The sequence below is a fragment of the Coptis chinensis genome, chromosome 3 (assembly GCF_015680905.1).
Source record: "Coptis chinensis isolate HL-2020 chromosome 3, ASM1568090v1, whole genome shotgun sequence".
Taxonomy (NCBI): domain Eukaryota; kingdom Viridiplantae; phylum Streptophyta; class Magnoliopsida; order Ranunculales; family Ranunculaceae; genus Coptis; species Coptis chinensis.
Window position 1 is genome coordinate 19968589 of NC_141458.1, and position 12806 is coordinate 19981394.

Here is a 12806-nt window from a genome sequence, read left to right on the forward strand (position 1 = left end):
TATAGTTGAATGGACGGTCGTGATCGAATCTCAGAAATCTGATCAAACGACTGAGATTTGATCACTATTCAACTTTTTGACTTTATGAAATAGTAATCACTATTTGACACTATTCAACACTATTTGACACTATTTGAAACTATTCATCTTTTGACTTTACAAAAAGTTAAATAATAAAAAATCTAAAATATCTACGTCGTCTTTGATGAATAGTAATGTGCTTGGTTTTATCTCTAATTTCAACCCATACGACCATTTTGCAGAAGCAATATACCGTTGTGTAGAGTTTTCTGCGCTGACCATTTTGAAAGGTCATATGCTTCAAGCAGAGTTAGGAGACGGAAGATGTCGTTGTTTGAACTTTCTCCTGATTCTCGGGTTGTTTTAGGTCTATTTGACCATGTCTTGACCCAGAAATGACTCCGTTTGCTGGCTTAGGGGCTTAGCTTTGTTCTTTTGACTTGTTTCAAGGACCTTTCCATGGTTGGGCCCATTTTGTGGTGGGACCCGTAGCTTTTACCAGTGAGACCCAAAAGTTGACTTTTTGCAAAATTTGGCATTAGATAGAGCATGTTGCATTAATCTTCTAGGCAAGTCACTTGCAGAATTTGGAGTTCGATCAGAATAAGAAGATATGAGCACTAGAATTTGGTTGACGTTTTGGTACTATTGACTTGTTCTGGCCCATTGAGTCCATGAGCTTTATTTTGGCGTCTGTGAGCTTTAAACGGCTGAGACGAAATATTTCAAGACCAAGCTTTATTAGACCGTATTATGTGCTAAAACACAGGTTTTGCTTGTATTTTGTCGTTTGAATGCCGAACCTGTAAAAGCACAAAAATATAATTAATTTACATTTATTAAACACATATTTAACCAAAATGTTATGTCTCTACAGCGTTTATATTATAGTTTTGGGTGTTTATCAAAAATCAAAATTAGAACTCCCAAAAATTCAAAATCATATGGAGTCACAAAGCCAAAGGGCTAAAAGAATATATCACAATTCGAAGCAAAGAACAAAACGAAGTTCTTCTCTGGTTACAAGTATCTTGAAGACCTAGTTTCTCAACTTATCAAATTTTGTTTTCCCTTCCTTTTTCTTTCTAAACCATCACCTTTGCCCCGTAACTCCTAATAAAAGACCTCTAACTCAATTAGGAATAAGATGGTGTGATAGTAAGTGGCAAGCCTGATCAATCGACCCCGATTTCTTTGGACATCATTTGAGTATGCAAGGGATATAAGTGGCCGCTACACTTGAGAGAAAGAACTTTGAGTGAATCTATCATAGAGTTGTGATTGCAACACACCCCTGTGAGAACCCACCTTAAGGACGCTCTCCAAAAGTCTCGGAAACAACCCTGCTTTTGCATTTTATTGCTCATGTTTTGCATGTTTATCTCTAGATTATTAAATTAATGTACATATGTTATTCTAAGTTCAAAGGAGCTTGTTCTTATTCCCCGCTAATGAGATGTATGGACTTCTGAGAATAAATAAGGAAACAAGACCTTTTGTACTAAATAGAAGAAGTTTGTGAGTACCTCCACTAGAAAACTCTCACGAGGCTTAAAGCTCGTCCACTAAGGAATTTCTAGTGGTTTAAGGCCTTGTTGCATATGGTCAATGCAATCGCACTCTGCGAAATGAGATTAGTATAACTTATAATAAATCACTCATTTGTGATCTTAGTTTTTTCTCTCATCCTTGCTTGAGGACAAGCAAGATGCTATTTGGGGGTGGTGATCAGCTCCCAAATGTGCATTTTATTACCCTTATATTACTGCATTACAACCCTTCTTATGCTTAATAAAAAGACAACTCATAGCTTTTATTGTCTTTTTCAAGTTACAGATAATTTCAGACCACTTATCATAAAAGTTGCTTCTAAGCACCACAAGGAGTCTTAATCACACTTATTATGAAGACCAGAAGCTGCTATAAAAAAGTGCTGAAAAAGTCAAAGTCAAAGGTCAAAGCCCTCAACTCAGAAGACCAGAGATGGATGTCCTTATCTCAAAATATGGCATTCTCCAAAACCTATCTTGATCAAGAAGAAATCAAATAGTAAAAGCAAAAAGTGAAGTGTGAGGTGTCTCAAATATAATAGAGAAGGGCAAATCAGTAAAAGGTAAAAAGTAGGGTTAAATAATCTAAAAGTGAAGGAGAGAGAAGACATCCATTACATTTAGGGTTCAAACCATTTGGTTTGTAGGAGTAGGAAATGCACCTAGACTTAATATAGTGTCATGTAGGATGTAATTTCTAGTCTTTTACATTTTCAAGTCTTTTACTTTATTGTTCTTCATTTATTTTCATTTCAATCTTGTTATTTTGCTTTATTTCAATCAATGAATCTATCTTTGTTAAATCTTTCATTGTAATAATTTTTTTCAATGTTTTGAGTCATTTCAATCTTCAACAACTTAAACTTTCAATGTTTTTCATTCATAAACTAAAAAACTAAACTAGTTCTAAACTAAGAGTATACCTTATTCCTTCAAACTCCCATCATTCAAACTTTAAACAATCTAGGATGAACCACATCAAAAACAAACTTTGAGATACTCTAACCTAGTCTACTTCAATTGTCTAGGATTCTGTTCAAGTTGTGTCGGTTTTCAACCACAGCTTCAGCTCCTCTTCAACTTCAATTGAACCTGGATTTGTAGAAGAGTAAGTCAGTAATGAAAAACAACGAAATAAAACAACGAAAATTAGAAAAATAAGAAATGGAAAGGTGAGAATGGTGCTTCCTCCTTAGATGCTCAACCAAGCACTCTTTCTCCTTCAATCCATAACGGCGACACCATTTGAAGTAGACTAGTTTGGAGTATCTCAAAGATTTTGATGTGTTTCACCATAGAATGTTTAGAGTTTAAATGTTGGGAGTTGAAGAAAGGAAGGTAAACTCTTAGTTTAGGACTTGTATTGGTTTCTAGTTATGAAGAACATTGAAAACTTAAGTTGTTTTGAAGATTGAAATAACACAAACATTGAAAGGAAGGATTGAAATGAAAGATTGGAACTAAGAACAACAAAAAGAAGATTAATTTATTGAATAACAAAGCAAAATAAAAAGAATTAAATGAAGAACAATAAAGTAGAAATAGTTGAATGAAAAAAGACTTGAAAAATAAATCCTACATGACACTAGATTAAGTCTTGGTGCATTCTCTTTCCTTAACTTTTAGTTTATATACCCCTACTTTATGCTTTTAACTGATTTTCCCTTCTCCATTACATTTGAGACACCTCACCCTTTACTTTTTACTTTTGCTTTTTTATTTCTTCTTGATCAAGATAGGTTTTGGAGAATGTCATATTTTGTGATAAGGACATCCATCTCTGGTCTTCTGAGTTAAGGGATTTGACCTTTGACTTTGACCCTTGACTTTGACTTTTTCAGCATTTTTTCATAGCAACTTCTGGTCTTCATAATAAGCGTGATTAAGGCTCCTTTTGGTGCTAAGACGCAACTTTCATGATAAGTGGTTAGCAATTCTTTGTAACCTGAAAAAGGCAATAAAAGCTATGAGTTATCTTTTCATTAAATATAATAAGAGTTGTAATACAGTATTGTAAGGTTAATAAAACGCACATTTGGGAGCTGATCATTCCACCAGTCCAACAATGACGTCCTCGCACCATATGAAACGAAAGAACAACATGATAACAAAAATGAACTTGTATATGCACAAAACATTATAGTGGCGTACTAAAACTATAAGATATGATTACTTGTTTATAGAATGACAGCTGAAATAATCTTCCAAAATAGCAAGCTTTAGCATAATAAGAACATACCGTAAATTGAAACATGCAAGAGTTTAGTTTCATCAAATATTCTAAGATCCTTCTTGAGAGTAATTCATTCTTATAAGATGGTAAAAAAAAAAAAAAAAAAAAAAAAAAAAAAACCACCAATAATCATTCTTATAGATGGAACAAAAGAATAGAGAAAGATGAAAAGGAATTGATACATACTTTGTTGCTAATCAATAATTAGACCACGGCCTTATATTCGAAATCACATTAAAATTCTATTTTTTCTATGAATTTTATATTTATATTCCCTATCCCTATCCCTATCTTGATCGACCCGTATCATAGATTTTCAAAAAAAGTCGTATCGATCCTGAACCAATGTTGTCGTATCAGTATCGATACCCGTATCCATGCGTCATAGGTACCAATGTGTTCTTATTGACCTTCCTCGAGTTCATAACAATAGAAAGACCATATGCATGTTCCATCATTTGCATCCACCAAAAGTTGTTATTGTTGGCACATTTCATTAAGAGAATTTCTTCGAAGCATGCACGTACTCCTACATAGCGTATCACCGAGTAGCAGCAAACTGCAAAACTATATTAGGATAGGGCAGAACTTGCAAATAATCACTTCAATTTCTGACATGATAAAACTTTCAATCTATAAGTAAATTGAACTTAGTGGCAAGAAGAAATGAAAGTATAACTGACTTAGTTGAACTATTAAGTACATAGCATATATCGCGCCAAATTGACAGGTCAGTAGTACTTGTATATAACAAATATTAGTTAATAATTGAGATGACTTCATAAATCGTCTCCTTTCTCCTAATAGTCCATTTCCAGAGTATAGTATGATATAATCAGACAGCTCAGTGAACTATTTTCAGTAGCTTCCTATTTTTCTAAACAACGACCAAGTCAGAGAATGCCATTCCAAGATAACACTTGAACTCTAGGTTTGCGTGCTGATAAAAACACTTATTCATGTTTATTGGTTTTATTACTTAGTTTCTTAAGTCCGAAGACCAAAGTCCAAAGTCCAAAGTCCGTATAGTCGTACGTTTTAGTCAAGTTATCTTACTCACGTGGGTTTGGTAGGATAGGTCGAGTAAGGGATCGTCCAAACCTTAGGGCCCGGAACGGTTCACAACTGGAATTATAACTTTTTGTGAGTAGGATTTTAGGTTTTTTAGTTGGTTTAATTAAATTAACGGTAATGCAAATAATGTAAATTACTACGGTGATTTTGATGTAGATAAACAAAAATAGAGAAACAGGGAGAGAGTTAATCATACTCATGCAAGAATCATTTTTCAACAATTTATATTACCACATCACTACATCTTTAATTCGTCTCGTGTTTGGAGGCGGCATCGAGTATTGATCCCTAGCGCATGCCCACATCTCTGAGCCGCATCGCACTAGCATAAGGAATTGAACTAATATTTCATCTCTGGAATATCATTTCAGCTCCTGGCTCGATTCCACATCAGCTGGACAAATTGGAGAGTCATCGACACCATAGAGTCATCGCGAGAGACACTTTGGGTAAGACGAGACTGCTTCGAGCATCGGCCTCCAACTTTGTACAGTCTCAGTCATTTTGGGACCAGATGTCTAATCTATGCCTAATTCTTAAGCAGTGATTCTAGAACATTAAAGAGTCAATCCAGATTCTTACACGAGTAGCATAACCTTCCCCCTGAGGGGGGGGGGGTTAGCTCATGGTCATTGAAGGAATAATAAAACTTGTTGTATACATTAAGTAAATAAATGCAGGACATGAATTAAACTAGAAAAGAAATTACTGTTATTAAGGGTAAAATGACTTACAGTATTTAAGCTGCTGGAATGAAAATGACAGAATGTAAGTGCTGAAATAAAAACTAACTAACTGCTAAACGGAGGCTAGAGCATGAAAATGCTGAAGGCCGAATAATGAAGACTATCCCCTCATATATATAGGCAAGAGGCCCCTTGTGAAGGATTAATTGGGTTTTGTCTCTTATTGAATTGAGACGTTCAAAACTTTGAATAACAAAGTTTTGTCTTTACTTAGTTTAATTTGCCTTGTCTTTTACCTTATTAAGTTTTTGTCTTTTACCCAATTTCAATTCAAACCACCTGCTTTGAATTGGTACGTGTCTTCCATATTGCGAGGTGGCACAAAATTGTGACAATCACTTGCCACCTACCTATGCTAACTCGTCATGCCTTTAGGCCCGCAGAGTGGGTCCAGTGGCGGCGCTGATTTTGGTATTTTTACAACTTTCTGTCTTTGCGTAGAGTTCGTCACCCAGGTTGCTATGGCAGTTTCACTAGCCAACGTCGGCATCCAGATTTATCAGATGTGAGCTTCGGAAGTTTGCTGCTTCTTTATATGTGGACCCGCTTCAAGACCGGTTTTGTTCTTTTTGGAAACTTCGCTCTAGTCGGACTTTGTTGGGCTTCACTGGAGTTGAGTGGGAAACTTCAAATATTCCAGTATTCCCGTACTTCAATGCATGTTTTATCATTATATTCATGTTAACTGCGGAAACCTGCAAAAGTATGAAAATATAATTATTACATGATTATTAAACACATAATCGACCAAAATGCTATATCTCTCGGGGTTTAATATTACAGTTTTGGGCGCTTATCACTTGCAAACCACATATAAATTAGATGGGAAAGGTAAGAAATAACATGTATTTATCTTAACAATATTATTTTAGATATGTAACACTTGGAATAAGGCGAGTAATCTTGTTTTTTAATGGATATCAATTCATTCATTGTGCTTCATCAACGTATGGAATACTAAATACACACATCTTGTTCCAAGTTTCCTAAATCGATTACCTATATCGGTTTTGCACACACCTAAGCCCATCTACAGAAGTACACTTGGTTGATAGTATATTAAAGGCTTTATCTATGAAGTTATTTGTCCCTTTAACCTAGACCCAACGTCCCAACCTCCCTTGTGCGCCAATTTGTTGCTATCAATAGGCATTATAATCAAATTTTACTTCAGTTAATTTTGAGGGATTACCTATATATTCACATCTTCAACTTGAACAAACTGAAGCTAGACAGACAATATCTTATATACATGAACCAATCCCCGACAAAGAATACCATTTTCTTCTCTAAATATGACTAATAAGTGGCATTCGAAAAGGCACTGCCATTGAAAGAGAAAGAAAAAACATAAGACACGTAAGAGCCTCATTATGGTTTGTTACACATTCACTAATGCAATCGCCGTTGATAAGAAGATGTCAAAAGAATAATCTTTACGCAATCAAAAGGAAAACTGGTTAGTTTACTCCGGGTTATCTCTTGTGGCAATACAAACACATTTAAAAGAAAACAATAGAGACTTAGTGACAAAACAAAGCAAAGAAAGAGAGAGAGCTTTATCCTTACAATAGAATTGTAAATGTCCATTTACTTCCACCATAAGCACCTGGTTCTAATTGCAACGACACGTGAATAACTTGGGAGCTAATTCAACACACCTTTTCACTCATTACCCAATAACAAACCAAAGTGTTGAACAATGTGAAGCCATGCTCATTAACAAATTTTAAATCTTATGGTAATATTTTGAGTTATGTGTTTGGTAATTTGCTATAAAGAAACTTTGCTCTATGTGAGACCTTACACCCACTCATAAAATGGATCTAATGGTGTTTGTAGGCTGGTGATAATATTCTCAAGAGGGAAAAACACTAATCAATCTACTATTGGATAAACAAATGATCTTGTTACCTTAAAGCTGCATACCATCTCGATCTCTTCGTCCTTGCACGGATAACAATAACTTGTTATTTGTATTCTCATAGCTTCGGCTTTCCCAATAAAATACGAAACAACAACCTGCAAAAGTATTACCGAAACTGAAATTCACTAAAAAAAGTGCAAACAAATTTGTTTACAGTAGAATAAGGTTACACAATACACACTAAATATTTTACTTTAAATCTGAAATTGCATCTAAAATAAAAATAATCAAGATCATCCAAATGATTTCGTCACCCATAGTGAAAATTGGGTAAGTCTTTCCCATAGCTAAGGTCGTCATGGAAGGCCACATCATCAAATACTGCAGTTCCCTATTGAATGAATCCATCACCAATCAACATTTTCCCATCACTACATGTGTATCTTAAGTTAACGGGAAATCATACCCCGCTCCAAATTCCATTCCAAAAATAAAGCACTAAGCTCAGTATATTATTAGCATAAGTGGTGACTTATAAAATCCAGTACATATTAAAAATTAATAAATATTATTCCACAATAGTGATTAAACCAATGGTGAACTACAACACGGACTTCCAATATGCTACATAACCAAACACAATCAAATCCAAGAGTATAGGAGGACATCTTGTCATATATACGAAGGAAAATAGACTTACAAACGTCTACTGCATGATCGTGAAATCTTGTTGAACGTCTAACCTTATGGCCTGGTATGGAATTGGAAAATAGCTTCTTCTTACCTGATTTCAATTTGCACATAACCACCATTAAAGGAGAATGAATACACACAGAAGAAGGTTCTGGCCACCACTTCCAAATGCAAAGACACTAATGTATTAAGAAAATTACACTTCTTAGCAAACCTTATTGACATTTAAGAAAGTATGTCAACTCCCATTCAAAGCATGGATTCACATACATTTCCTAGTACAACTACCAGCTTGTTCAATATGAATGGAGGGTGGGATTTGCTATGGGAGTGTTGCACACGCTTGAGAAGTTTTGAATTTAGATTAAACCTTTAAAGTACTTATATTTTTCTTACATCAGGGCAGTCCTTACAATCTTCTCAATCAAAATTGCAACCAATAGAAGTACAAACTATTTTTTATATAATGTACAATGAAATATATCAAAGGATCAACGGCTACAAAATCAGTGTCTTCACCATTTTATAAAGGTTCCTGCTTTCCAGGTTCGACTTCTATCATTGTTGGTAGGAACTCTACATCCTTCAAAATTTCACAAATAAAGTTGTTGCAATGTATTATAAAAAAAACAATGATAAAACAAGCAAAAAATTGTTTTATCACCACCCATAGTCTCACTGCAAACACTATCATTTTCACCATTACCAAAATCAAGATAGCTTTGTTCCAGAATGAATCAAATTTGTTCAAGCTCTTTTATCCTAGTATAAGAAAAATTACATAAAAAACAATATTAAAGAACTATGCAAGATTAAGACCGTGAGTTTGCTATAATAGCATGTTGCTAAACATCTACTCAGTCCTATAAACCATTTAGTTTTATTTTCTTATCATTAAGAGAAAAGTGTGAGCACGGTCTCGTTCTTGGCCCACCTGGTGCACATGCCTCTCTGAAATGGGTTTGAACGTGTTTGCATAGTTCAGTGTTCTTCGTTCAGCCTAGGAGTATCGAACTTAATAGGTTTTAATTGGGAATATCAGGAACGGAGAAGATGAATGAACGGTTTACATTTTTTTTAAATGGGAAACCGCGAAACGGTGTCTCTGTTTTCTTGAGTTTTATAGTCCTGAGAATGCTTTAAATTACCGATTTACCCTTTCAGCGAAGAACAAAAAGAAAGTGGTTGTCCAACTTTCAGGTACCCTTTCGATTTAAAACTTTGGTCTAAAACCGGAAATACGGTAACTAAACTAATTGGAAAAGCAAGTATCCGCATTATATATGCGATATATGAAACTCTAGGTAGAGTATGACAAATTCTCTCTCACTTTTCTAGCCCCCATTATTTTTCATTCTTCGTCAACTTGGTTTCCCTCGTTACAATAATGTCACAATTCTCCTAGCATTACCACTAAGATGTACTAATAGAATTCAAACTAAACGGACAACAAAATGATCAAGTCATCACCATTTTTTATTCTTAACTAATTAATAATACAGAACACTGAGTATTATAGTTTCTAAGTTTCATAACGATCTCATCACACTTTTCAATTTCCACTGGTTGCGGATGAACCCGCTCCTGAACCTGCACCAGACCCAGAGCCTGAACCAATGCCAATGCCCGACCCAGAAGCTGAAAGTGAACCCGACCTTGATTCAGAACGTGATGTAGAACCTACAACAGGAGCAGTAAGAGAACCCGAGCCCGAAAGAGAACCCGACGTTGATACACTACCATGTCCTATACCAACTCCCAATCCAGTACCAGCCCCTGTTCCCAATCCATCAGTACCAAGTCCTGTACCCGCCCCAGTTCCCAATCCAGTACCCAGACCCAAGTCTTTTCTCTCAATTCGACTTTCTACAACAAGAGCAAAGAAAATAACAAGAAAAGCAAAAACAAGTGACTTCTTTGTTGCCATTGTGAAGCTCCTCAAAGTACTTTAAAGCCGGTCCAATATATGTAGCAAATAAGGCTTCCGTACAAATTAAGCAGATTAGAATTTTATGGAGAGAATATATTATAGAATGTCTTGATTTGAATATGCGTACTATAAGGTTTTCACCTATTTATAGTTGGGTGGGAATTGGGATTTATAGTGCGCCAACACATAGGAGTATACGTGGGAATTTATTGATTATTACCTCTATACTCGAGGCTCTATCACTTACCACTTACTCAATCTTCCATAACTATTAAATGGTGAGACAGTTTTATGTACTTTTCTGTGGTCAGAAAAGATTCACTAGAGTAAGTGGAACCTCCACAAGCCCTAAAATCATACACGCGCGTTTAGTTGGTGCTTCTTCATTGCATGTTCATATATACTTAACTTAAAAGACCACCTAGGATCATTCTGAAGGCTTAGGCGTACTGAGTTGTATACTTGGATATATGTATTGTGGGAAGACTGGGAACTCCACTTAGTGGGATTCTGTATTTAGAGCCACAAGATAAAATCTAAAGTTTTTTTTTTTTTTTTTTTTTTTTTTTTTGAAACGTTTATGAGGGGTTAGGCAGACCCCAACCTGTATTGATCAAACTCTTTGGTACAACTTACCAATAGCATCTTCCTCCACTATTACATTAAACTCATATGTAAGTGGAGGCACGCTAACAAAAGTAACTCCTCGATTTATAATTCTATCCCGAGTAGTACTAGACAAGCAAATCTGCTGCTCTATTCTTTTCCCTATACACGTGGGACACATTAGCCGAACCAAACTGGTTCATGAGCCTCCAAATGGCTTCCACTGTATCGAGGCAGTACCAAGGACTTATCTCATGTTTGTTTATCACTTGGACAGCTCTTAGAGAATCGGATTCAACCAATATCATATTACAGTTCACACTTAGAGCTGCCAGAAGACCCGCCTCTATTCCTTTTAACTCTTGGATAATCACCGATCGTAAGTTAACATTACCTATGTATAAGAGTATAGGACACCCCTCATGGTTCCTCAATATACCGCCATATCCAGCACAGTCTTCAGTAACCGATCCATCTACATTAATTTTGACGAACCCAAATGGTGGTTTGGTCCACTTAACTAGCTCATACGCTCGTTGCTTTATGCTAATATCAATTCCAAGTCTCGCAATCAAATTCCTTGTCGCTGAGGAGGAGTCCTCAGTGGTCTTGATAACTCGCTGCAAGTAAGTTTTCATCTTCTCAATGATGTACCTGCTATTCGAATCAGCAGTGTGAGCTTTGTTCCTGAACCTAGCTCCTGCTATTCCTCTCGTTCCAAATCCCATACACAGTAGCACAAATCATAACTCTGATTATCTCACTCGAGATCAAGTTGGATCTAATTATGCGCAATAGAAGCTGCCACTCAGCAGGGGATTCGCGCACCACTCCCAGCCCCAATTTGTCTTAACTTCTCATAATTAATATGTTCGGAAGTAGTCTTTTTTTCTTTCAATAATTTTTGGAAGTAGTATTAGGAATGCCACAAAATGTGCACGCACAAAATGCCACCCGCCCCACTATCTATGGATAAAGATTGTTTAGCTAGAGTCAAATTCTTACTTTATTTTTGGTATGGCCACGTACTATACCAGATCACCATATGGGTATCATGGCACCTATCAATACAATTACCCTTTAAGCAAAAAAATGAAAAACCTAACCACAGCTATATATTGGAGATCCTAAGAGCTCCAGTCGCTCATTCGCCACTGCTAGTGTACCTAGAGTGAGCCACAGATAAAGTTCTCTATTTTTTCTTTCGATCTAGACAAGCCCTTGTTACGTACATCTTTTGCACTTTATTTCAAACTAGCTGGCATCTCATAGTTCTTTACCTAGATAAGAAGTATGGGGTTCGTCAAGCCTATAAATCTAGCCTTATTATTGGTTGCTGCCCTGGCTTTTGTGGATGTTGAATGTAGGATTAATGAAAGAAAGAATTTGGGTATAAGTGTAGGTAGTGGTGCTGGACTTATTGGTGTAGGAGTTGGTAGTGGTTCAGCCTCAGGGTCTGGTTCGGGTTCTGGGTCAGCTTCTGGGGCAGGCTCCGGTGCAGGTTCTGGGGCTGGTTCCGGTGCAGGTTCTGGGGCTGGGTCAGGGGCTGGATCAGGATCGGGGAGTGGACGAGGTTCTGGTGCAGGCTCAGGGTCCGGTCGTGGTCAAGGCTCAGGATATGGACGTGGTAGTGGTAGTGCCCGTGGTTCTGGATCTGGGTCTAGTGAGGGTTACGGTGAAGGCTATGGTGAGGGATATGGTGAAGGTAGTGGTGGCGGAAACTGAGAGAAAGTACTAATTAATACATAAACTTAGTAGTTTGTAACCGCCATTTTGTCTATAAATAAGGTGATGGTATATCCCTATGTATTAAAATCAATCGCTTAGTAAGATCAATAAATGAAGACTGACTGTAATGTTTAATCTCAATTCTGCACCTTGACACTTTGGACTATGGCATTGAACATGAGTGTTCTTCTGTCCTGCGACATCCGGTATAAATAAATTAAAATGTTGAAACTTGAAATGCCGTAGTGAACAAAATAGAAAAAAAAATGAATACTGAAATAAAAGTTGGTGATAGTCAGTATAGCCGTTCGAAACCATTGAACATATATAGAACTCGATAATATAAATTCATAATACA

General features: G+C 36.3%; 1 protein-coding gene across 1 annotated transcript; it reads right to left on the bottom strand.

The window, feature by feature from the left end:
- Positions 1 to 10848: 10848 nt before the first annotated feature.
- LOC147508512 (uncharacterized) lies at positions 10849 to 11448 on the bottom strand. The gene has a single exon (XM_086597197.1). The coding sequence runs from the start codon at positions 11446 to 11448 to the stop codon at positions 10849 to 10851; it is 600 nt and encodes a 199-aa protein (XP_086453323.1).
- Positions 11449 to 12806: the final 1358 nt, after the last annotated feature.

Excerpts from the sequence above, each read along its gene's own strand:
- LOC147508512 (XM_086597197.1), bottom strand. The coding sequence starts at position 11,448 with ATGGGATTTGGAACGAGAGGAATAGCAGGAGCTAGGTTCAGGAACAAA.